The sequence below is a fragment of the Hemiscyllium ocellatum genome, chromosome 34 (assembly GCF_020745735.1).
Source record: "Hemiscyllium ocellatum isolate sHemOce1 chromosome 34, sHemOce1.pat.X.cur, whole genome shotgun sequence".
Taxonomy (NCBI): domain Eukaryota; kingdom Metazoa; phylum Chordata; class Chondrichthyes; order Orectolobiformes; family Hemiscylliidae; genus Hemiscyllium; species Hemiscyllium ocellatum.
In genome coordinates this window covers 8716645-8742175 of record NC_083434.1, presented here as the reverse complement: position 1 = coordinate 8742175, position 25531 = coordinate 8716645, and the positions used below count along the sequence as shown (strand labels likewise).

The 25531-nt window shown below is 40.6% G+C and overlaps 1 protein-coding gene across 3 annotated transcripts in view; it reads right to left on the bottom strand.

Moving 5' to 3' along the window:
- LOC132832127 (F-actin-uncapping protein LRRC16A-like) overlaps nt 1-25531 on the bottom strand; it is a 458164-nt gene that overhangs the window by 133693 nt on the left and 298940 nt on the right. For all 3 annotated transcript variants that reach the window (XM_060849857.1, XM_060849859.1, XM_060849860.1), the window contains exons 21-22: nt 17615-17787; nt 17120-17188 (exon numbers count right to left, since the gene is read on the bottom strand). In XM_060849857.1, coding sequence (XP_060705840.1) covers nt 17120-17188; nt 17615-17787 — 242 coding nt within the window. The remainder of the gene's footprint in view (nt 1-17119; nt 17189-17614; nt 17788-25531) is intronic.

Genomic DNA, 25531 nt, shown 5'->3' with positions numbered 1-25531 from the left:
GCAGCAGCTTCTCAAACCACAAGTCAATGCATTGAATGGCACTGCCATGCCATTTGGAGAATGTGAAACATCCAAGTGGGCTGTGCAGTTAGAAGAAACTTTGACCCCTGGATGTTGATAGACGGGCATTCAGTAATGGTAATGTCATTGAATGTCATGGGGTGATGGTTAGATTCTCTCTTGTTGGAGACAGCGATTGCCTGATATTTCCTTAGCACAAATTTTACTTGTCACCGCAAACTGTTTCTAGGTTTTGCTACATTTGGCCATGGTCTGTTTCAATATTTGAGGAGTCATGAGTAGCATTGAATATCTCTGCTTCTGATTTTATGGAGAGAGGGTCATTGATGAAGCAGCTGAAGATTACTGGGCCAAGAACACCACCTTGACAAACCCCTGTAGAGAGATCCAAGAACTTAGATGGCTGTCCAACAAGCCTAACCGTTTTCCAGGTATAATTCCAACCAATGGAGAGTTCAGCCTTTAATTCCCAATGATTCTAATTCAGCTGCTTAATGCTTGGTCAAATGTGGCCTTGATGTCAACGGCAGTCACTCTCACCTTACCCTCTGGAGTTCAGCTGCTTTATCCAAGGCAGTAATGAGGTAAGGAGTTGAGTGGACCTGGAAGAATTTGAACTGAGGGCCAGTGAACAGGTTATTATCAAAGACTCCCTACAGTGTGGAAACAGGTCATTCGGCCCACTGAGTTCACTCCAACCCTCCAAGGAGCCTCTCAACCAGACACACCCCCTACCCTATCCCTGTAAGCTTGCATTTCTGATGGCTAATTCACTATCCTGCACACCCCTGGACACTATGGGCAATTTATCAGCAAATCTACCTAACTCTCACATCTTTGGATTGAAGCATCTGGAGAAAACCCACACAAAGAGAATCTGCAAAGAGTGAACTGATACAGCAGTAATTGGCTGGGTTGTATTTGTCCTACTTTGTATGTGTAGGACATACCCTGTACATCGCTGGGTGCCAATGTTGCAGCTGTACTGGAACAACTTGGCTAACAGTCCATCAAGCTCTGGAGCATATGTCTTCAGTACTATTTCTGGAATGTTTTCAGGGGCCATAGCCTTTGCAGTATCCAGTACCTACAGCCCTTTCTTATTATCAGGTTGAATAAGTCAAATTGGCTGATCGGAGAAGATAGGGATGGATCATCCACTTAGCACTTCTGGCTGAAGACTGGAGTGAATGCTTAAATCTTACCCATTGCATTGGACTCCCCCATCATTGAGGTTGAGGATATTTGTGGCATATGTTCCTCCAGTGACTTATTTAATTGCCAATCTTTTACAACTGGATGAGATCTGAACATGGCTGTGGTATTGTTTAATTGTGTCACTTGCTGTTTATGCTGATTGACACACAAGTAGTCCTGTTTTGTATCTTCACCAAGTTGACATGTCATTTTTAGATATGCCTGGTGCCACACCTGGCGTGTCCTCCTGCACTCTTCACTGGACCAGGGTTGATCTCCTGGCTTGATCACTGTGGTAGATAGCGATATAATGAGGTTGCGGAGCAATGGTGAATATAATTCGGCTGCTGCTGATAGCCCATAGTGCCTCATGGATGATGAGTTTTGATTTACGAGATGATTTATCCCATTTAGCATGGTGGTAGCACTAAACAAAATGATGGAGGGTATCCTCAATGTGAAATCGGGACATTTTTCCATGAAAATTGTATGGTGGATCACTGTTATTGAACAGACAAGTTTGTGGCAAGCAGGTTGTGAGGATGAGGTCAAGTATGTTTTTCTCTGTTGTTGGACCAAGGCTGTTTTGAGATCTTTAGCTGAGTGGCCATTCTAGAAATCAAACTGTGCATAGGTAAGCAAGTATTGCTTGAAATGTTGTTAATGACACCTTCCATTACTTTACGGATGTATCACAGCTTGCTGATGTTTAAGTAATTAGGTGGGTTGGCTTCATCCTACTTTCTGTACAGAAAGAATTTACCACATTGTCAGGCAGTTGGTCGAGATATATTAGAATACCTTGGCTGAGGAAGGGTAGCTCTATAGCAGAAGGCTTCAATGCCACAACTGAGTTTTGTCACGGTCCATAGCCTTTTCAATATCCAGAACCTTTAGCTGTGGACTGAATCAAACTGTCCAAAGGCAATATTGTGAAAACTCAGGAAAGAGGATCATTCAGATTGTATCTTCAGCCTTGTCTTCTGTATTTACATGTTGGGTGCTGCTATTGGAGGTGGGTACACACACGCAGCTCTCCCCTCTTATGGGTTGCTTTATTGTCTAATATCATTCATAATTGGATGTGGCAGGAACAGAGATTTGATCTTCCGAGTCACCATGTTGAGACCGTTTGCTTTTTTAAAGATATGCCTGATACTGTTCCTGGAATGTTCTCGTACTGTCTAGGGTTGATATCCTAGCGTCCTGGTTATGATAGAGGGAGGGACATGCCAGGCCATTACAGAACGTTGTTAAATAAATTCTTCTGATGCTGATGCCCTAAAGTACCTCATGGACACCTAGCTTGAATGGTTAGATCCTTCCCTAAATTTATTTCACTGAGCAAAGTGACAGTGCTACACAACCCAATGGAGAAACATCAAAGTTTCTTCCCAGTAGTGTGCATCATGGAGGATTGATTCATCAGCTGATTCATGTAATGGCATGGGATGCAGAGTCAATTTTGAGGAATCCTAGGCCAACGTCTTGCCAACTGAAGTCCTGCTAAACACTCACTTTCTACAGTACCCTTTCAAGGACACCCAATTTCAGTGAATGTTTGAAAGTTAAATAAATCAATTAATCTGCATATTTTCACAATTATTATTCAAAGTGCTTCAGGAAATCAATATTATGCATGTTGTACAAATCTGGAAGATTGACTCAGCTATCAGAAAGTGGCAGCTTGTCAAATATTTTGACTGCCTGCAATTAAGTGAGAGGGGACAATTCAATTTTCCTTTAAATACAAGAAAACCTTCAATTCCTGATTTACAGGAGATTTAACTTTAAACGTCAAAAATGTTCCAAGCCAGTCAGTGTAGCAGAAACAAAGAATTTATTTACTGATCAGTCTTCAATATTATAACCAACCTGTTCAAAACTGTTACGACACCCATCTGGAATGGGTGGGACTTAAACATAGGGGCACTACACTGCTCTACATGAGCCACTCTCCTCAGTGTTTCTTTTGTCTCTGTTGGCAACGTAAGGAACAGAGACTCTCATCAGTATTCTTACTCAATTTGTTCAGAGATGTTATGACACCCCTCTGGAGCGGGTGGCCTTAAACTTGGACTGCCTGCTTCAGAGGTAGGGCACTACCACTGCATCACAAGAGTTCCTCTGCTCAGTCTTACAGAATCTTCCAAACACAATCCATCTGCTCCCCATTTATAGCTACAGTTAATCAATTAGCCCCAATCACTGCTTGAATTATTGCTACATTATGAAATCCCACCTTTTCAATAAAAGTTTTGATGACATGCAAAAGATCTTTGAACAAAAGTACTGAAAATCAAACATTTGAGGACTGAGTCTTGAAGACTGTGAGGAATTAATCTTTTGCAAGGAAGTTTCGTAGGGTTCCGATATCTTTTCCCAAAACGTGTGGCTTTCTGAAAATCTAACTTCCGTTAGTGGTAACAGTCTATCCATGTTTGAACTTAGCACATCCAAACATTTAGAGGCAAACATTAAGTTGGGAATCTCCAAGAGTATTTGCAATCTTGAATATAGTTTGATTAATTTTGTTACTATTTTTCTCTGAAATAACTTCTGAGCTTTCTAAATTTATGAACCTGTCATCACGCCTCGCATACATTTGACAGATCATCTTCCTTACAAACTTTGTTTGCAAGTAATGCTATATCATTGAAACATTCCACAGTATCCCCTTCCCAACTCTCTAGCTCAGAGAAAACTGCAGAAAATAAATAATGCCAAACTTATAACCTTCCTTTTCCTTTGGTAATGAGGTATACCTATGTCATAAATCTAGCTTATTTTTCCAAGATAATAAGGTTCAGATTCAGAGAACAGTGATGGGAAATTGCACCCGATACTTCGTAGTTATTTTAATTCATCTGGTTGGACACATTATTATCGGACTCTGGGATAGGTGAACTTGAACCAGGACTTTAAAAAATTCTCTTGTGGGACGTGGGCATCGCTGGCCGGCCAGCATTTATTGCCTGTCCCTAATTACCCTTGAGAAGGTGGTGGTAAGCTGCCTTCTTAAACCAATGAGGTCCATGTTCTGTAGGTGACCCACAATGTCATTACAGTAGGAATTCTGGTCCAGAGGTACGCACATTACCACTATACTGTAAGACTCCGTGCTTCCAACACTTCAAACACTGATGCTATGTTCAATGTAATTCACATGGTTGATCAGGTCTGTGCAGTGTGCAAGTACCATGTCATGAGAAGATACAACCAGAATAGTGAATTAGATGGTGATGTGTCAATTTTATTTGTACTCAGTTTTGTTAAGATCTGACTCCAGTTCACTATCTCCACAGATTGTGTCTATGTAAAGTTGCTTTCAAATGTTGCAGGGCACTAATGAGATTTTTCTTGTCATTTCATAGTTTTGCTGGTAATTTGCTGAAGGATTTTACTGACTAGGTTACAGTTGCAATTTCATTTAAATAAAAATGAATGATTTTAATATAAATTTTAAGCACATTTTATTCAATTTACTTTTTGTATATTCATCTATGATTTGATTACAAAAATACACTCAAGGCATCCAGAAAATGATAGCTAGCAACAGAAGCAGCCATTTCATGCTAGTTCTTTCTATTCAGTCATGGGATGTTGTTAATATCCATCCGTCATTCCCTTTAAGAAGGCGATGGTGAGCTGTTTTCTTGAACCAATGCAATCCATTTGGTGTGGGTACACCCAAAATACCATTAGGAAGGAATGGAGTGTCAGGATTATGAACACTGAAGGAAGTGAGATAGTTGGGACTGATGTTACTAGCACTAGCAGTTCCATATTTACAAGGCAACAGCATTGGTAAAACTGGCATGGGTTGGTAGTTTGACTGACATTTCCATGTCCCCACCATCTGCTGTTGGAAGTTAGAAACAGGACTTTGAATATTTCATGACTCAATATTTCACCAACTGCTTTCTTTGAGAGGGTCACACTAATGGATTGCAAAAGGAGCATACAGAAAAGTCTGAATAAATGGGCTTAGCAGTAAGAGTAATACAAAATTAAGTAGTTGCTACATTAGTCACAAGCAATACTCCTGGGCCTTGCAGATATCAGAGTAATTATCTAGGATCATGGTACCAGCTAGATGCTGTAGTGTATCTATAAAGTGTGTCTGCGTGCAAATCTTGCCTGCACAACTTTACTTCCCGTTGTTAAATTTTGTTGCACTTTGTTCCCAAAAGAGAAAAAGAGACTACCGGTCACACAGCTATTGTCAGCTTTCTTCCTTATTTTGACTTTAGAAGAAGCATCAATCTGAGGGGAAAATGCCTTACTTTGTCACATGTATATTAAAAAATACGTGTGTTTTTAAGTAAACTGTCTCCAATTAAGTGACCTGATAATCACATTATGCAGACAGTTAGTAAAAGGGGAAAATGACAGAAATCATGCAGTTTTACAAATATCCACAAACAACACGGTCATTGTAACATCCATTTGTAGCAATGCCACTTAGGTCTCATTGATTGAAATAGTGTCTGACTAAAGAGGTCTGACATTTAATCGCCTTAACTAGTATGTAACCATAATAGACAGTAACAATAGTGACATAGACTTCGATCTAACTAACAACTCCAATCAATTTCAACAGATCTTTATTCTTCTTGTCTGGACTTGGCGTTAGAGTGTGAATTAAATAATCTTCAGCCCCAGGCTACTCTGTTTCAAAATTCAATTGGTGTTTTGAACAGTGGCTTTAATCTACCATTGTGACAGTTGAAGAATATAATCGTTCATTAATTTTCCATTTTCTCTCATAGGTTGTGGCATCACTGGTTGAAGCTCAAGAAGCTGGTAACTCTCTGAAATCCATGTGGTGCAGGTACACTCACAATGCATTTTTAATGACTGGATTCATCTGTAGTGATCCCTGAGGAATTATCCACAGGCACATTGAAAGACTTTGGTTCCCAGCAACAGTTATTGCAACAGACACAGAACGCTTTCCTCATTGCACTGTGCTTTGCATTGCCTATGATTTCATTCATTTCTTTTCAGAACCTGAACAATTATTCCTTGCCAATTTTACAACATGAACCTTTTAAATCACTGACTTGATATTAATTTTCATGCGCCTCTTAGCTCCTTTCGACTCCTCTTGTAATTCAAAGCTTACACACGATGACACACTCACACTGACCCTCTCTCATACAAATGCTCTCTCACACAAACATTCACATGTACACTGTCTCAGGCATATACTCATTCACATTCAAGCAAGCGTGCGCGCACACACACATACACACACACACACATATATATATATGGGTGAATTTGAATTTGTAGATACATTCTACTTCGTTCAAAAAACAGTCAGTCCATGTGACATTTTATAAATTCCGACTTTAGCGACAGAACTAGTCTAACTCAAGTTTGGGATACAGACAAACTCTAACCTCGAAACCTTTAATGCATTGTCGGTGCTCAAATGCCACTTTTTAAATATACTGATAAAACCTCAAGTTGTCTCAGGACGGACTCGAAGGAAATTTTGGGATTACATATTAATAATTGATATTCTAAGTGACTAAAGACTCAACACAAGTCTAGGCTTGTTCAATACACTACATCAGCTGTATGACACTTTGATCTTCTACTATAAATTCTATGTACTATGATCCTGCCTCACTAGCTACCTGACAAAGAAACAGCACTCTGAAAGCTTGTACTTTCAAATAAACCTGTTGGACTATAACCTGATTCTGTGTGATTTTTAACTTGGTTCAGTATGTGACCTTACTGTGCTTTTCAGAAGCTGCTCCCATCACGAGTTCATTATTTTGAATTCCCCTCTTCCTTCTCCCCACCATCATGTCTCCTTCCTTTTCTCTGCCCTTGGGTCAATTCCCCTCCTAAACCTCAATTCCTTAGTACTTATCAGTGTTCCTAGTCTCATACCACTGTCCCAGATGTGACTCCCTCTCGAGTACTCCTGAAGTTTCCCTTGGCATCCCTGAAAACACATTGCTGCTTCCTAACCAGCAACAATCTGGACTCTCTCATCCTATTCACTGCCCAGTGTGTGTGACATTCTCACTTGTTGGGGTGGAACAAATATTGCCATCCTCCTTCCTATCCATCTCAATCTATCCTGCTCTGTCCCTATGAATGCTGCCACTGAATCAGCTTTCACTGCTACCTCTGCATCTCCCTCCAGAAAGTACTCATCAATACAGCCCTGGTCTTCCAGGAGCCTATAGTGAACAATCACATGCACATTCTGGCCTTAATGGAGATTTGGCTGAGGGGTAATGACATATCTCTCGCCTGACCAGTTTCCACAAGTTGGTCTATTCAAACCATTGCATAGATATTTATCATCTTTATTTGTAAGTGAGAACGTGATTAGTCTTACTATTTCTCTGGAAACTTCTCCCACTTTGCATCACTTACTCCTTTCATTTAAAACCCATCTAACATACTGCTGTTATAGTTTCACTTTATATTTTTGACTCAGCCAAATCTGCTTTACTCACTCAGCCTCTGAACTGTGCAATTCCTCTTCCTCAGTGATTACAACCTGCTCTTCTTCTCCCTTGTTCTTTCTCCTCAGAGTTGTGTTCACCTTTCCTCCTTAAATCTCTTCCTTCGCAAACTAAACTACTCACATCTACCTCTTGACTTTATTGTCTCACATGTCCTCAAAGCCCCAATCATAACTGTCACTGACAATTTAGGTAACCTCTGGTCATTCCCTTTTAATATTCTCAACCTGCATTTGCATATCCTTGCCACTATTTTCAGTGTTTGCCTGTGGAAAACCTCTCCAGAAATCACTTACCAATGCATAGATTAATCAAGATTGTTTGAATGTGTTTCATGGTTTTCTATATGTTAGCCCAAGTTACATATAAATACACACCCAATTGTTTGAGAGAGTCAAATATATTAACAAATATATAGACCAAAGTGACATCTCAGACTTGCATGTACAGTCAAGGTGATATGTTGAAGTTAATTACATTACATACGTAGTTGATTGACTGATTTGAAGGCTAGATTTGGAAATCTGCTGAGGGCATTAGGAATAGTCATCCATCAGCATATTTTGTATTGTACTTAGAACTTGCACCCTTGGATATTTACAAGTAGACACTATAGTTGTGGAGTTGCATTTGAAGAGTTTTCACCAGCTTATTTCCAACAGTTTGTGTTTGTATGAGCAATAAACTGCTTGTCAAATGGTTACGTAAGGAACCTTTGTATTCTGGAAACAGAGGCAAGGGTTTCCCTTTCCACACTGGAATAATTTCTTGCTCGTCATAAGTGCCGTGGACACAAACACAGTGGGCTTGCTCTCCTCTGATAGACATATACAGAAGAACAGTCTGGGATACATTGACTTCCAATGTGCTAAGCTTGAGGGATCATAATATTGAAGAACACACTTGCTAGAAGATAAAGTATTTTTGAGAGATTGAAAGATATGTTGGTGGAACTTTGTGGAGAAGATCTCAAAGAGGAGACACTGATCACAAAGTGTGCAATATACATTAATAAAAAGTTGAAGAATTTGACACCTTTGTAAGTCACCTCCCCTAGCAAAACTGGAATCAATGTGAATCAGGGGCAAACTCTTCACTGGTTGGAATCATACTTGGCGCATGGGAAGATGGTTGTTGGAAGTCAGTCATCTCTGCCGGAGCTCCTCAGGATAGTGTCTTTAGCTGCTTCATCAATGATGTTCCTTCCATCATAAGGTCAGAAGTGGGGATGTTTACTGATGATTTCAAAATGTTCAGCACCATTTGCAACTCTTCAGATTGTCACAGAGCTGGTCCCTTTTTGCTAAAGCTGTTCCTTTTCTCAAGGATACGGTACCCTTGATTTTTATCAGAGGGGCCAGGCTCTGATTAGACTGGTTTGGTGAAGAGATTAAAGGGTATTGCGAGGCCTTTTTGTTTATATGTAAACAGATGAGACTTCAGGCCAAAGTGATCATATTTTAGAAGAGACCTGTACAATGTAAGGGGAGTGGACAGTTCTCTAGCTGAGCAGTTCAGTCCAGAACTAGTTGGGAGGTCGGCAGTGGACTGAGTGAACAGGCTCTATCTCCTCTCTCTCTCTCTCTCTTTTTGTCCTTCTAACTAATTTCAACCTGTAAGCATCTGTTGCTTTTTTTTTTACAGCTTTTTGAGGGGGTTTGCTTATGGGGACTGTTGTGTATATTTGGAATAGCATAATTAAGTCTAGTTTAGATAGACTGAGTTCTGTAGGGGTTCTTTATTTGTTCTTTGTGTTTCGTTCTGTAATTTTGGGAATAAGTTTCTGTCTGTTTTAAAACCTATTCGTCAACCGAGCTAACTTACTCCAGGTAGTTTTCACTGTACACTTGCTGAAACAATTTGCAAAGTTATGTTCTGGGTTGCTTGCTCAAGAATGTTTTGAGTGGTCTGGCCTAGTCCATAACAAGATCCTGATACAGTCCGTGTCCAAATGGAATTAGATCTGGACCATATCCAGGCTTGGGCCGACAGGTGGCAAGTAACATTCATGCCAGGCAATAGCCACCTCCAATTAAGAGAAAATCTAACTACTGCCCCTTGATGTTCAATGGTGTTACCATCGCTGAATGCTCCATCACCTACATCCTAGGAGTTATCATTGCCAGAAACTCAACTGAACTCACCATAAATACAGTGGCTACAGAGGAGGTCAGAGGCTAGGAAATGCTGCAGTAAGTAACTCAAAAATGCTTTTAGAAATCTAAAAGGCACAAGTCAGGATTGTGATGGAATACTCTCCACTTGCCCGAATGAGTGCAGCTCTAACACTCAAGAAGCTTGACAACATCAGGACACAGCAGCCTTTTTAATTGGCATCATATCCACAATATCCACTTCCTCCAGCACCAATACTCAGTAGTAATATTCTGTACTACCTACACGATGCACTGCAGGAATTCACAGATGCTCCTTAGCCAGTACCTTCCAACCCACAACCACTAGAAGGACGTGGGTCGTTATGTACTTTGGAAGACCACCACCTGCAAATTACCCTCCAAACCGCACACCATCCAGACTTGGAAATACATTGCTATTCCTTCACTGTTGCTGGGTCGCTACCCTGGAATTTCCTCTGGAAGACCATTGTTGGTCTACCTGTAGCACAGACTGCTGTGGTTCAAGAAGGCAAATCACCACGATTGTCTCAACTTCAACTAGGGACATGCAATAAATGCTCATCAGCCAGAGATGCACACATCCCACGAGAGAATTGAAAAAAAAAGTGGCATGGGCATCTTTTGTATGTCTTCTATTTTGGAAGGCTAGATACAAGTGACGACATGTATACTGATATGGAGAATTGATCTTCATCAAGTCAGTTTGATTTTTTTTGCTGATTAAAACTAAGCCCAGTTTTCTTTCAACTTCCATGAGCTGATGGAAGTTTATAATAATGAGAAAATGGCAACCAGCAAAGGGCAATCGCAAAAAAAGGTCAGTTCTTAAAATCCTGGGAAAAGGTGAATGAGCTAATATTGATTCTTGGAATCAACCCTGAAAAGAATGCTTCGTACCTAAGACTTTGGGAGTAAACATTTCTTGGGTAGGGATCTTGAGTAAGCAGCTTTTTAGTTGACTGTTCAGTTGTCTTGGATCTAAACATACACAAAATACCATTTTTCTTCAAAATATAAGCAATGCAACTACACCAACGTGATGCACAACTGAGTAAATGATGTTGTTTTGTCACCACAGAATCCCATTATAATTTGAGTTCATTTCAACTGTAAAAGCTGTGCTTAAGAGCAAAGTCGATGCTGGCTTGGGCATCATCTTTCAGGTATAGTACTGCATTGTCTTCAAAGATTACCAAGATAGTCAAACCTGCCTGGGTAGAGGTTTGTCCGAGTGATATTACTGTGTGGAATCTCTGATGATAAATTTGGAATATTCATGATCTTGTGGATCATGATAGCACACAAATCAGTATGTGCTGATAGACAAAACAAAGTTCTGATGATAATTCAAGAATGTTTTCAGGTGTACATCACAAGGAACTCAGCTGATATTTAAGGGAAATACTGCCAGTGTATGAGATATCCAATCTATTGTAAACACCTAACTCACTGCACGTGGGCTACATCACATTGTGCCAATTTCCTGAATAGACCTTATGTAAGATGTCTGAAGGGATGATACAGGCAGTTGCAATCTTGGCATTCCTCTTGGGGAATGATTGTGGTAAAAAGATAGAGTTAAACACTGCAGCTTTTCTGATGGCAGCCATGTAGTGGCTACATGTACTGTCTTGCAGGAGTCAGCAAGTTATAAGTTTGCAAGTACCTCTGGGACTTTGTTAGACATGTTTGTGTGGGATGGATGGGAATTTGGAAACAACTCTGGCATTGTTCCTTGGTTGGCTCTTCAGCACACTCTGCTGTGGAAAATTATGTCATACTTTTTATTTCTTAGGCTTCTTGCATATTTTAGATCAATGTCATTTGTAGAATCTATTTTGCATGTGTCATGAAATGCTGGGCACTCATCCACTGATTGAGACAACCAACATCTCATGCAGGACTGGGATGACTTATTAAACTTAATAGCTGAAAAAGTTGCTGCGGAAGTATAAACAGATTCTGCTGTGCTGTTATGATTGTTTTGAACGTGTATCCTTCTTTAAGCAATGCTTCAACAATACAGCTTTTAGGTTTGTCCAGAAGAGCCATTCAGAAAAATGTTATCAGCATAGAAGCAATGACACGCACCAGCAATCTTTCAGCTAAGTTAGCTGCCATGAAATGACATTCTGTTTATTTGCACTGATTTCAGTATTCAAAATGGTTGATATTTTCACATGGCAATTGGTCAGGTTTACTGTGACCTTAAGGTGATCTTCCAAGACCTAGAAAACCTTGTCAGTAGAGGAACATGGACAGGTTTAACAAATAGGCTAAAGCTTGACAGATGGAATATAATGTGGGAAAATGTGAGGTTGTGCACTTTGGCAGAAAGTATACTAGAGCTGAATGTTTTTTTAAATGGAGAAGGATTTCAAAAAGGCTCCACCACAGGGGAATTTCGAAGTTCTCACGTATGAATCAATAAATGTTGGTGTACAAATTCAGCAGGTTTTAAGGAAGGCAAGCAGAATGTTGGTCTTTATTTTAAATGGAATGGGGCACAGAAATTGGGAAGACTTGCAAAAATTATACAAGGCATGAGTCAGACCACACCCAGAATGCTATGAACTGTTCCGGGGCTTTATCTAAGGAAAGATACACTGGCATTGATGGCAGACCAGAGAAGCTTCATTAGGTTGATACCAGTTACGGAAAGACTATCTTGTGTAGAGAGGTTGAGTAGGTACTCATTCAAGTTTAGAAGAGTGGCAGGTGATCTTATTGAAGGGAAGGAGTCAAAAAGAAAAGGTAATTGCAGGCCAGTTAGTTTAACATCCCTTATTGGGAAAATGTGATCTTCTACTATAATGCATGCAACAGTAAAACATTTAGAAATACATAATATAATCAAGCAGATATAATCTAACATGGCTTCAGTAGGGAGCTCGACAGGGTACTGGTGGAGAGGTTGCTTCCCCTTGTAGGAGAGTCTAGTACCAGAGACCATAATCTTAAAGTAAGGGGTAGCTTAGTTTCCACAGGACAAGGAAGCATTACTTTTCATACGGTAGTGAATTGGTGGAATTCTTTACCACGGAGGGCTCCAGAGGCTGGGGCATTAAATATATTCAAGGCTGAGATATACAGATTTCTAATCAGAAAGGAAATCAAAGGTTATGGGAAAAGGTAGGAAAGTGGAGTTGAGGTTATTGGATCTGCCATGATCTCACTGAATGGCAAAGCAAACTTGATGGACTGACTCCTACATTTTACCAATTATTTATTAATAAATAACTTTACACTTTTTGGTAATTCAAGAAAACCTGTTTAAACTGTGGGTCCTTTTAAAACATACATTCATTTTGATCTGGGAAACATACATCTATAAGGGAAGGGATCCATTTCTAAAATTAGTCTTATTGCAATCAAATGTGTGGGTTAACAAAGTAAGAGAGGCAGTACCTCCCTCCTCAGCTGACAGTTTAACAGCATGAGGCTCCTGTCTGGAATAATAATGAATTGAGAAACTTCACCTGCCACCTGGTTGTAACACAGTGAGGTGTTAAGGGGAGGCAACTGCTGAGTGGAATTATTGCTAAACTATTAATCCAAAGACCCAAATAATGTTCTGGGGAATCTGGGTTCAAATCCCACCATGGCAGCTTGTGGTCTTTGAGTTCAATAAAAATTGAGAATTAAGAATCTAACAATGACTATGAAACCATTGTCAATTGTTTAAAACCCAATCTGGTTCACTAATTCCTTTTGAGAAGTTGCTGACCTTACCTGGTCTAGCCTACAAGCAACTCTAGACCCACAGCAATGAAATTTACTCGTAACAATTGCCTGGGCAATTAGGGACGGGCAGTGAGTGCTGGCCCAGCCAGTGATGCCCACAACTCCATGAGTGAATAAAAAAAATCTCCTCATTGCTTTCCCAGGTAACATATAGCACAAAGAATCAGGTTTATATCGAGTCAGACAACTGGAATTTTATTAATAATTGACCACATGTGCCACACAGTTTAGACCTGCATAATATATTGAGTACTTTACATACTTAAGTTACAGTTCACTACACACACAGTTAATCGATTGGTTAGCAGACTGGCTGTTTGCCTGATGGGGGGATTGAATGATGACTAAAACTACACACCTTTTTTACTTAAGCATCATGTCTTTGACACTACCTGAATGCTTAAAAGGTTGAGTGCTTTTCCAAGGTCTGTACAATAGTTACCTACCATTCCACCTTTAATCGAGCACAGTCCTTCAGCAAGTATTGATTTACTAAATTCACCACTTTTAATGCCTTTGTTTCCTCTAAAAATTCTTCTCCACTCTAATCATGTTCAAACATGTAATCCTTATCCTGTTCCCTGAAGTTCAAGGAAGCAAAGTTGATCTTCTTTGAAAAATAAATGATTTCACTTCTTATCATTTTGTTAAGATCACTTGAAAAATAATTAGAATATGGTCACCCTCACATGAATTGGTGATAACTGTAAGAGCTTTCACAATACAGACATTATCACAGACTATTTTCCATTGTAAGCAATCTTGATAAACCATCCCTGCCACAAACATGAAACAGAAAGAACTTGTGGACATGTGTTTTGTAAGATCGACACCATACGTTCAGCAGCTTCTGCCAGTTCCCTGCTTTCCTCAGCACTTGGGGACCAAGGTCTGCAAACATTCTCTGCTGACCTATTCTTCAATTAATCTCTCTATATTCCATCCCATTTCATGCAACAATCTCTTTGACTATGACTGTCCATTGGATACATTTTGTGTTCCCTGATCCTACTCCAGGTGAACTGTCAATCACACGACTTGCCTTACTGAGCTCCATGTTAGTTGATTGTTAAACAGCTGACTTTAAATCCGCTGTCACCCCTCTCCTCCAAAAATATATTCTTCACCCCTCTAGACCAGTCAATATACCTTACCAATTTCGTACACTCCTTCCTCTCCAAAAATCACTGGACAAATCGTTGTGTCACAAATATCTGCCCACCATTTCCACCTGATTATGTTTGAATCCTTTAACTGAATTTCTAATTTGGTCACAGAACTGAACAATTACTTTTTAACAAATAAATGACAGCCTTTTTGATTGTGATGATGAGGTTTTCCTTCCCATTGCTCCCATCCTGACCTGCCTGCAGCTTATGATTTGATTACAGCATGGGCAACTACCTTCCATGATCCAAGTGAGTAGAATGCCCTAATTACATTCCATGTAGGTTCTAGGGAGTGTTGCTGAACAAAGAGACCTTGGAGTGCAGGTTAATACTCCTTGAAAGTGGAGTTGCAGGTAGATAGGATAGTGAAGGCAGTGTTTGGTATGCTTTCCTTTGTTGGTCAGAGTATTGTGTACAGGAGTTGCGAGGTCATGTTGCAGCTGTACAGGACATTGGTTAGGCCACTTTTGGAATATTGCGTGCAATTCTGGTTTCCTTCCTATCGGAAAGATGTTGTGAAACTTGAAAAGGTTCACAAAAGATTGACAAGGATGTTGCCAGGGTTGGAGGATCTGAGCTACAGGGAGAGGCTGAACAGGCTGGGGCTGTTTTCCCTGGAGCATCGGAGGCTGAGGGGTGACCTTACAGAGGTTTACAAAATTATGATGGGCATGGATAGGATAAATAGACAAAGTCTTTTCCCTGGGGTTGGGGAGACCAGAACGAGAGGGCACAGGTTTAGGATGAGAGGGGAAAGATATAAAAGAGACCTAAGGGGCAACTTTTTCACGCAGAGGGTGGTACGTGTATGGAATGAACTGCCAGAGGATGTGGTGGAAGCTGGTACAATTGCAACATTTAACATTGGATGGGTATATTGATAGGAAGGGTTTGGAGGGATATGGGCTGGGTGCTGGCAGGTGGGACTAGATCGGGTTGAGATATCTGGTCAGGGTTGGACCGAAGGATCTGTTTCCGAGCTGTACATCTCTATGACTCTATGTCTTCAGCACTTACAACCAAGTAATTATAGGAAAGAACTGTAGACTCATGGCACCAGACAACATATTCTTTGCAAAAGTAAATGATTCCTTTGTTTAGTGCTGGAGGGTCATTCCTTTTACTGTGGAATGCTAAGAGATGTGGTATCATTTGGATCATTCACTACCAAAATAGCATCACTGCATTATTCATCATTGCATTTTGATTGATATCAGATAATGAGATCCCTATTAAATTTATGTAAGTTCAGCTAAAAACTGCGGCAACTTGATAACAAAAAAAAGGACATTAATGTTCATTCCTTATCTAATTCAGGTAAATGATTTTCTTTCTTCTTCAAATTACTTAGCCATTTGGCGTTTTAGGTGTGTGAAAAGCACAGTGAATATCAGCACTCCAGTGAATTCATTCTTTCTCTAAACAATTGTAATAGTGAGTGAACATAATACCATTTTTACTATAATACGGAATTACTTTTCTCCATTATAGTACAATAGCAATATTAATCTTCTGACTTATCAAAGTATAAAAGTCAAAGGCCGAATTAAAAATAGAGCACAGGGATAAATGCTCTTAACATTTCCTTAACATACTCTTAAGTCATCACAAATTGTGCGAGATAACATGCCTTCTAACCAAATGAATCAATTATAATTATAGCTGCTTAATAGCCAATAATGCACTGCTGAAAATTTCCACTGTCACATTTCTTTAGCATTTCAGCACTCTAGGATATGTCCTCTGTTTCTGGAATGGGATTTAACCTTCTACATTCTGACTCCAATACAAGAATAGCAACATTCTCTGACTAATCAGTGGAATCTAAATTTTTGTCTTTGGAGGGAGGAGGTTTTGGCCTTTTTGATGCCAAGATTATCTTTCATTCATTGAGCCTGACTTAAGGCCTTCCTAAGGTTACAGCAGACATCGCATCTTGAAGCCATGCAGTAATAGGAGGAGGGAATGAAGGCAGACTTCACATTGTCCTTTCGTTGGAATTAATTTGTAACACTTGATTTAAGCATTTTATATTAAAAATGACTTCATTTATTTGGCTGAAACCACTGGCTGAGCTTAAACAGATGAACTGCAGCACTTTTAAAAAATGAAATAAAAAGCAGATGGCTGAACATATATATCCAACTTTCACAGCTGTTAAAAGTAGTCAGGCTGTCGAGAGAACACATCAGAGATGACAACCTTCCATTACTGCAGTTCTTGACAGCTTTAACATAATGAAACCAGGCAAAGTCGATATCAACAACTGTCACTTTCACAAATTACACAGAATACCCATTCAAGCAAATCATACATTTACACCTTTTAGAATAAGTAATCTGATTGTACCTACTTTTCCAAAGCCACAGCAATGTCCTGAAAGCCCTGTGCAGTTATGTTATTCTTGTCCCAAATTACTGTCCTGTGTAAAAAAGATCAGCCACTTTTTAATAATGCACAAACTAAATTTCATTTACAAAATCATGTCCCAGACACCAATATAGAAATATAAAAAAGGCAGCACAAGTTTTGGTACCATTTAAGTTTCCTTAGTATTTCTCCAACAATTTGCAATTCAGTTGGATGCACCAACTTAGACACTTCAAGGCCACAATACATGTTCCCTCAGGAAGTTGCCTAAACAGGTTTAGAAGTCAATTAGAGGATAGCTAAATGTCTTTGAATTGGTTGCTGTTATTTCTCTCTCCTTGTAATCTCAATCCCTGCAGGTCATCGAATTAAGAATAAACAAAAACTATCCCGTTTTCTTCCTTTTATAACAACAAGATATACGTATACAATATAGAATTCAGTCCTGAAAAAAAAATTGATAGCAGCTTAATTTTACCTGAGCTTTGTGTTGATCTGGAGGGCCTTCCCAAGCATCTTAGCACCAATATCTCCCATTCCATTCCCACTGATGTCCACCTTCGTCAAAGTAGAATTGCTCCCCAAAGCATTAATAATAATTGTTAATTCAGTCTTAAGCTTTGAATCTGCTAACGATAGTGACTGCAGTGGCTACAAGGAATAAAAGGAAATGTTTCTGTTTTAAATTTCAGTTAGCAACTGTGTATACAATTTGAACTCTAAACACAAACAAGTTTGCAACTTTACATGCACAAGGAGATAAATCTCCATTGTAGGTTCAGCCCAATTAGTTCCCATTCAGATTTCCTGCCTCACTGACTTCTTCAGTATTTAGGAGGTGATTCCAATTAACTGATTCTCTAAGTTATTTCACCATTCATTGAAAAGTGCTTCACTTCTACTGATAAGGATCTTGCTGTATGGGTCAATGACACAATCCAACATACTGCTCCTGGATGGCAGAGCACATTAGTATACTGACATATTAAGCCAGCAATTACATTTCATCAGCTTTTTACACACAAATTTATGATTGTAAAGCAGCACTTAGTAAATATTCTCGGGACTCTCTCTGAAGCAATGTTATTGTTTTGCCCTGGAATATTCAGCCAATAGCACAAGAAATATTGCAGCATGTATATAAAGCACATAATTTAATATTCATTTTCTGATAATCATGAATTATCACAGTGGGAAAATATTAATTTACCTTCATTAAAATATCCGCTGGAAGCATGACTAATCTTGGACAATGCTGCAGATCTTGAATGCTTCAAAAGTCCAGAAATGAATTTTGTAATTTCTCTATATTACACTCAATCTTATTAGTAATTTTGATTCCTTCTTAAATTAGGATTTCATTGATGAATATAGTCTCCTTCAGTAGGATGATTTAAAAAGATTGTCCCAACAGTGAATGTCACTATTTAATGGTTCAAATAATTTTTGTTCCAATCAGCATCCAATGCATTCTCAAAAGTTTTCATAATACAATGTTTTGCTAAAATTCCTACAGTAAATGTAATCTGCTGAAGTATATAACTCATAACCATAAATGAAAGACACTTCTGAAATAAATATTTGGGCCAACACGAAGATGTTATTTCAAAAGCAAGAGTCCGAATGTTTAAGAGGTGACCATTAGCCCAGGTTCTGGTCTCCCCAGTCAGGAGGGACGTTCTTTCAGCATCTACCCTGTCCAGTCCCTCAAGAATTTTAAATATTTCAATGAGATCATTTATATTCTTCATAGTTTAGCAGAAGAATGAGTGTAATCTATTCCACGTCACCTCATCCAGAAACGAATCAAGCAAACATTTATTGTACTTCCTCTAGGATAAGTATGTTTAACTTTAGGTAAGGGGTTCAAAACTGCACATAATATTCCAGATGGAACCTCATTTGTGCCTTGTAGATTTGCCCCAATACCTTTTCACTTTTAATGTCTAATTCCTTTGTCACAAAAGCTCACATATCATGCATTCATAATTGATTACAACTGTTCATAAACTTTGTGATTCAGGTAAAAAGAGAAAAAGATTCAAAAATATTCTTCATTTTACTTTTCCTATCAACAGTGGTTACCTTCATACTTTCACATCACATTATAGCTGCCTCGTTCTCATTCATTCACCCAACCTCTCCAGCTTCTTCATAGACATTTTCTAATCAACACATTCCGAGATGTTATTACATCCCTTCAGGTGGGACTTGAACCGATATCTGGGGATACTCCCTCTGCACTGCAAGAACCATAGTTCTATCATCCATTTTAACCTACTTTTCTCAACCTGTTCAGAGATGTTATGAATTCTTAAAGTTCAGAGTAGGGATACTACCACTGCACCACAAGAGCGCTTTGTTACTGATGACCTATTGACTGCACCTGGAATATTGTGTACAATTTTGGTCCCCTTACTTGAGGATGGATGTAGTTGTATTGGAGGTTCATGAGATTATTCTTCAGACACATTCCTCATCTCTGGAATCAGAGATTGAAGAGTTTCAGTCTATACTCTCTGAAGTTTAGAAGGATGGAAGGAGATCAAACTGAGGTACACAAGATGCTAAATGGGATTGACAAAGTAGACATAGAAAGAATGCTTTCTCATGTGGAGCAATCTAGACCGAGAGGACAGTTTTAGGATAATGGGTATCAGATTTCAACATGAGATGAGGAGAGGTTACTTCTCTCAAAGGATCATCAATCCACAAAACTCACCACCCCAGAGTGTGGTGGATGCGAAGACAGAGTAAATTTAAGGAGGAGATAGACAGATTCTTAATTAGTGATGGGATAAAGATTATGGAGAGTGTACACAGTGCAGTTAAGGCCAAGGTGAGATCAGCCATGATAGTATCAAATGGTGGAACAGGTTCGAGGGGCTGAATTCCCTGATCCTGTTCTTAGTTATTATGTTAGGTAAAAACAATGACTGCAGATGCTGGAAACCAGATTCTGGATTAGTGGTGCTGGAAGAGCACAGCAGTTCAGGCAGCATCCGAGCAGCAGTAAAATCGACGTTTCGGGCAAAAGCCCTTCATCAGGAATAAAGGCTGAGAGCCTGAAGGATGGAGAGATAAGCTAGAGGAGGTGGGGAGAAAGTAGCATAGAGTGCAATAGGTGAGTGGAGGAGGGGATGATGGTGATAAGTCAGAGAGGAGGGTGGGGGGGATAGGTGGAAAAGAAGATAGGCAGGTAGGACAAGTCATGGGGACAGTGCTGAGCTGGAAGTTTGAAACTAGAGTGAGGTGGGGGGGAAGGGGAAATGAGGAAACTGTTGAAGTCCACATTGATGCCCTGGGGTTGAAGTGTTCCAAGGCGGAAGATGAGGCGTTCTTCCTCCAGGCGTCTGGTGGTGAGGGAGCGGCGGTGAAGGAGGCCCAGGACCTCCATGTCCTCGGCAAATTGGGAGGGGGTGTTGAAATGTTGGGCTACGGGGCGATGTGGTTGATTGGTGCTGGTGTCCCGGAGATGTTCCCTAAAGCGCTCTGCTAGGAGGCGTCTAGTCTCCCCAATGTAGAGGAGACCGCATTGGGAGCAACGGATACAATAAATGATATTAGTGGATGTGCAGGTAAAACTTTGATGGATGCGGAAGGCTCCTTTAGGGCCTTGGATGGAGGTGAGGGAGGAGGTGTGGGCGCAGGTTTTGCAATTCCTGCGGTGACAGGGGAAGGTGCCAGGTTGGGAGGGTGGGATATAGGGGTGGGGCGTGGACCTGACCAGGTAGTCACGGAGGGAACGATCTTTGCCGAAGGCAGAAAGGGGTGAGGAAGGAAATATATCCCACCTCTTTGTTTCCAACTGCCGCCGTGACATTAACCACCTCAACCTGTCTACCCCCCTCCCCCACTCCAACATCTCACCCTCATAACGCGCAGGCTTCCAATCCTGACCTCATCATCAAGCCAGCAGATAAAGGGGACGCAGTGGTAGTCTGGCACACTGACCTCTACACCGCTGAAGCCAAACGCCAACTCGAGAACCATCTCTTCCTATCGTGTCCTCGACTTTGACCCCAACCCCCATCCCCATTCCCTCCGTCTATGACTGTCTATGCACATTCTCCCAGTCTGCATGGGTTTCCTCAGAGTGTTCCAGTTTCCTTCCAAGGTCCAAAATATGTGCAAGTTAAGATGGACTGGTCATGGGAAACTTTCCCACAGTATCCAGGGATGTGCAGGCTAAATGGATTAGCCATGGGGAATGTAGCATTTCAGGCATAGTTAGAGGGTGAGAGTCTGGGTGTGATGCTCTTCAGAGGCTTGGGATAGACTCAATGGGCTAAATAGCCTGCTCCACACTGTAGGGCCTCTATGATTCTATATCTTCAGGTACCTCCTTTAAAAATATCTGACGCAGATCATTAGATCCAGGGAATTGCGCATTTGTTAGTTCTATCACTATCATCAGTACAAGTTCTGTACTTACACTGACTTCATTAAACTCCTCCAACTCTCTAGATACCTGGCACTTGTGGAACATTTATTTTCCATCTTCCACCATGAAGACAGATATGAAGTGTTTAATGAGTTTTGAGAAGTTTTGTAGCTCAGGTTGAGGTTCTGGTTGTAGGTTAGCTCACTGAGCTGGAAGGTTTGTTTTCAGATATTTTGTCACCATATTAGGTAACATCTTCAGTGAGCCTCCGAATGAAGCACTGGTGGCGTAGCTCACTTTCTATTTATATATCGGAGTTTCCTAGGGTTGATGATGTCATGTCCTGTGATGACATCATTTTCTATGTTGATGCCATTTCCTGTTCTTTTTCTTGGGGGTGGTAAATGGGATCCAAGTCAATGTGCTTGTTGATAGAGTTACAGTTGGAATGTCATGCTTCTAGGAATTCTCATGCGTGTCTGTTTGGCTTGTCCTTGGATGGATGCGTTGTCCCAGTCATAGAGATGTACAGCATGGAAACAGACCCTTCGATCCAACCCATCCATGCCGACCAGATATCCCAACCCAATCTAGTCCCACCTGCCAGCGCCCAGCCCATATCCCTCCAAACCCTTCCTATTCATATACCCATCCAAATGTCTCTTCAATGTTGCAATTGTACCAGCCTCCACCACATCCACTGGCAGCTCATTCCATACATGTACCACTCTCTGTGTGAAAACGTTGTCCTGTAGGTCTCTTTTACGTCTTTCCCCTCTCACCCTAAACTTATGCCCTCTAGTTCTGGACTCCCTGACCCGAGGGAAAAGACTTTGTCTATTTACCCTATCTATGCCCCTCATAATTTTGTAAACCTCTATAAGGTCACCCCTCAGCCTCCGACACTCCAGGGAAAACAGCCCCAGCCTGTTCAGCCTCTCCCTGTAGATCAAATCCTCCAACCCTGGCAACATCCTTGTAATTCTTTTCTGAACCCTTTCAAGTTTCAAAACATCTTTCTGATAGGAAGGAGACCAGAATTACATGCAATATTCCAACAGTGGCCTAACCAATTCCTTGTACAGCCGCAACATGACCTCGCAACTCCTGTACTCAATATTCTGACCAATAAAGGAAAGCATACCAAACGCCTTCTTACTGGGTCATGTCTTTTTGTGGCTACTTGACGTTCATGTATCCTGGTGGCTAGTTTTCTGCCTGTTTGTCCAATGTAGACATTGCAATCCTAATTTGCAATCATTTAGGTACTGACACAATGTTGAATCACAATCAAACCACTGGCATATCTTTTACCTCAATTTCTGAAATTTATTTTGGTGGCGCAGTGGTTAGCACTGCTACCTCACAGCACCAGGGTCCAGGTTTCAGGTTCGATTCTAGCCTTGGGTGACTGTCTGTGTGGAGTTTGCATGTTCTCCCCAAGTCTGCGTGAGTTTCCTCCGGTTTCCTCCCACAGTCCAAAGATGTGCAGATCAGGTGAATTGGTCATGCTAAATTGCCCGTAGTGATAGGTGCATTAGTTAGAGGGAAAAGGGTCTGGGTGGGTAACTCTTCAGAGGGTTGATGTGGACTTGTTGGGCCGAAAGGCCTGTTTCCACACTGTGGGGAATCTAATCTAAAAAAAAACTCGACTTCTAAGAGAAACGAAAACTATGGATGTATATTTAGTGACTAGCAAAGATCTGTATGAAACCTATGGTTTATCACGTTTATAAAGTGTCAGGGAAGCTTCAAACACAGATGTGGCAGAACAGACAGCAAGGGAGCTTGCTGCTTCCTCATCCCCAGCAGGATTCTATCGCTTGCAGGTATTTTCACTTTAACCTCCAGGAATATACAAAAGATGATGTTAGAAACCTCGTTACAAATGAACCTTATTATGGATGATTGGATATCCTCATGATTTGCAGGTTGGACACCTTCCAGAATTAAAAGTTAATAATCAGTTTTATTTGATTTTGCAGGAATAGCTTTGAATTTCTGTGAGAAACAGAGCTTACTTTCTGCTTTTAGAGTCGACCTGCTTTCCACAGGAACCAAGTTCCAGCTATCACATCAGCCAGATGTTAAGATGTAACTTTGCTAGCTAAGGCAATAAACAAGGACAGAGGATCCATTAACTATAATATTAAAAAAATAACTCTTATTAAAGTATATCCTTCAAGGAGGATACCTACAGCAGATCACAAATTTTTGAGGGAAATATTCTGAGAGCAAATCAACAGTTTATGTCAAATCTCATTTAAGAGAGTTATCTTAAACTCCTAATCTCTATGTCTGCATACCTTTTATAATAACTTGGATGCTGCCCTCTCTCAACCATGCTTCATTCAACTCAAATAATTTATAGTTCCAATATTATTTTACTCGCTTGCTTCATGCAATAAATAGCGCATTAAAATTTCCCTCTTGGAAATATTCTCAATAGGCCTTCCCACTGAAGCAGGACAACACATAGAAATTTCTGATCAAATGACTTCAGCACTTGGGGCTGAATTTTGGGTTCCCCACTGACAGGTTTGAAGGTGTGGAGCACGTTGGACTCAGAAGACAGCCTGCCCTACATATACCCGCAAGCTCCTAAGCATTAAATAAGCAGCAGTAGTGGTGTTCCTGTTGTAAGTTTGCTCACTGAGCTGGTAGGTTTGTTCTCAGGTGTTTTATCACCATGCTCGATAACATCATCAGTGAGCCTCCAGTGAAGCGCTGGGGTTCTGTCCCACTTTCTATTTATGTATCTCGGTCTGTTTCGGTGGCTGATATCATTTCTGGGTTTTTTTTCTGAGAGGTTGGTAAATGGAGTCCAAGTTGATATGAATATTGACGGAGTTCTGGTTTGAATGCCAGGCCTCTAGGAAGTCCCGTGTGTGTGTCTCTATTTAGTCTGTCCTAGGATGATTTGGAGGAGCCGGACAAAGTTAATAGTCACACAACGCCAGGTTATAGTCCAACAGGTTTATCTGGAAGCACTAGCTTTCGGAGCGCTGCTCCTTCATCAGGTTAGTGCTTCCAAATAAACCTGTTGGACTATAACCTGGCGTTGTGTGTATTTTAACTGTCCTAGGATGGGTGTGTTAATCCAGTCAAACTGGTGACCTTCTTCATCTGTGTGTAAAGATACTGGTGAAAGCTGGTCATGTCTTTTGGTGGCTAGCTGGTGCTCATGTATCCTGGTGGCTAGTTTTCAGTTTGTCTGATGTAGTGTTTGTGATAGTCCATGGAGGGTATTTTGTAAATGACATTCATTTTGCTGGTTGTTGGTACAGGGTCCTTTAGGTTCATCAGTAGCTGTTTCAGTGTGTTGGTTGGTTGTAGGCTACCATGACACCAAGGGGTCGCAGTCGTCTGGTGGTCATCTCTGAGGTGTCTTCGATGTATGGTCATGTGGCGAGGGTCTCTGGGCGTGTTGTGTCTTCTTGTTTGGATTTGTTGTTTAAGAATCGGCACACTGGGTTTCTCGGGTACTCATTGTTCTTGAATACAGTGTATGGGTATTTTTCTTCTGCTGCTCATAGTTCCTGGGTGCTGCAGTGTGTTGTGGCCCATTTAAATAATGTCCTGATGCAGCTGGATGCTGGGATGATTGTTCCAGTAGTTAAGTATCTGGTCTATGTGTGTGGCTTTCCTGTCAACGCTGGTCTGCAGTTCTCCATTAACTGTTCGCTCCACTGTGACATTAAGGAAAGGGTGTCTGTTGTTGTTTTCTTCCTCTTTGGTGAAATTTATACCAGTAAGAATGTTGTTTATGATATTGTAGGTTTCCTGTACTTTGTTCCATTTCGTGATGACAAAGGTGTAAACCACATGGTGGACCCTCCGACATAACAGCCCTATTCTCATCAATTAACGTCAGCCTGGCCAAAGAAACACTGATCTCGCCACTAGATGAACCAAACACACAAACACCAGACGGCACCAACTCCATCAGCAAGGACAGCATCCTCAAGCTAGTCGACTTGTGCCTCACAACCTACTTCACCTTTCAACAAT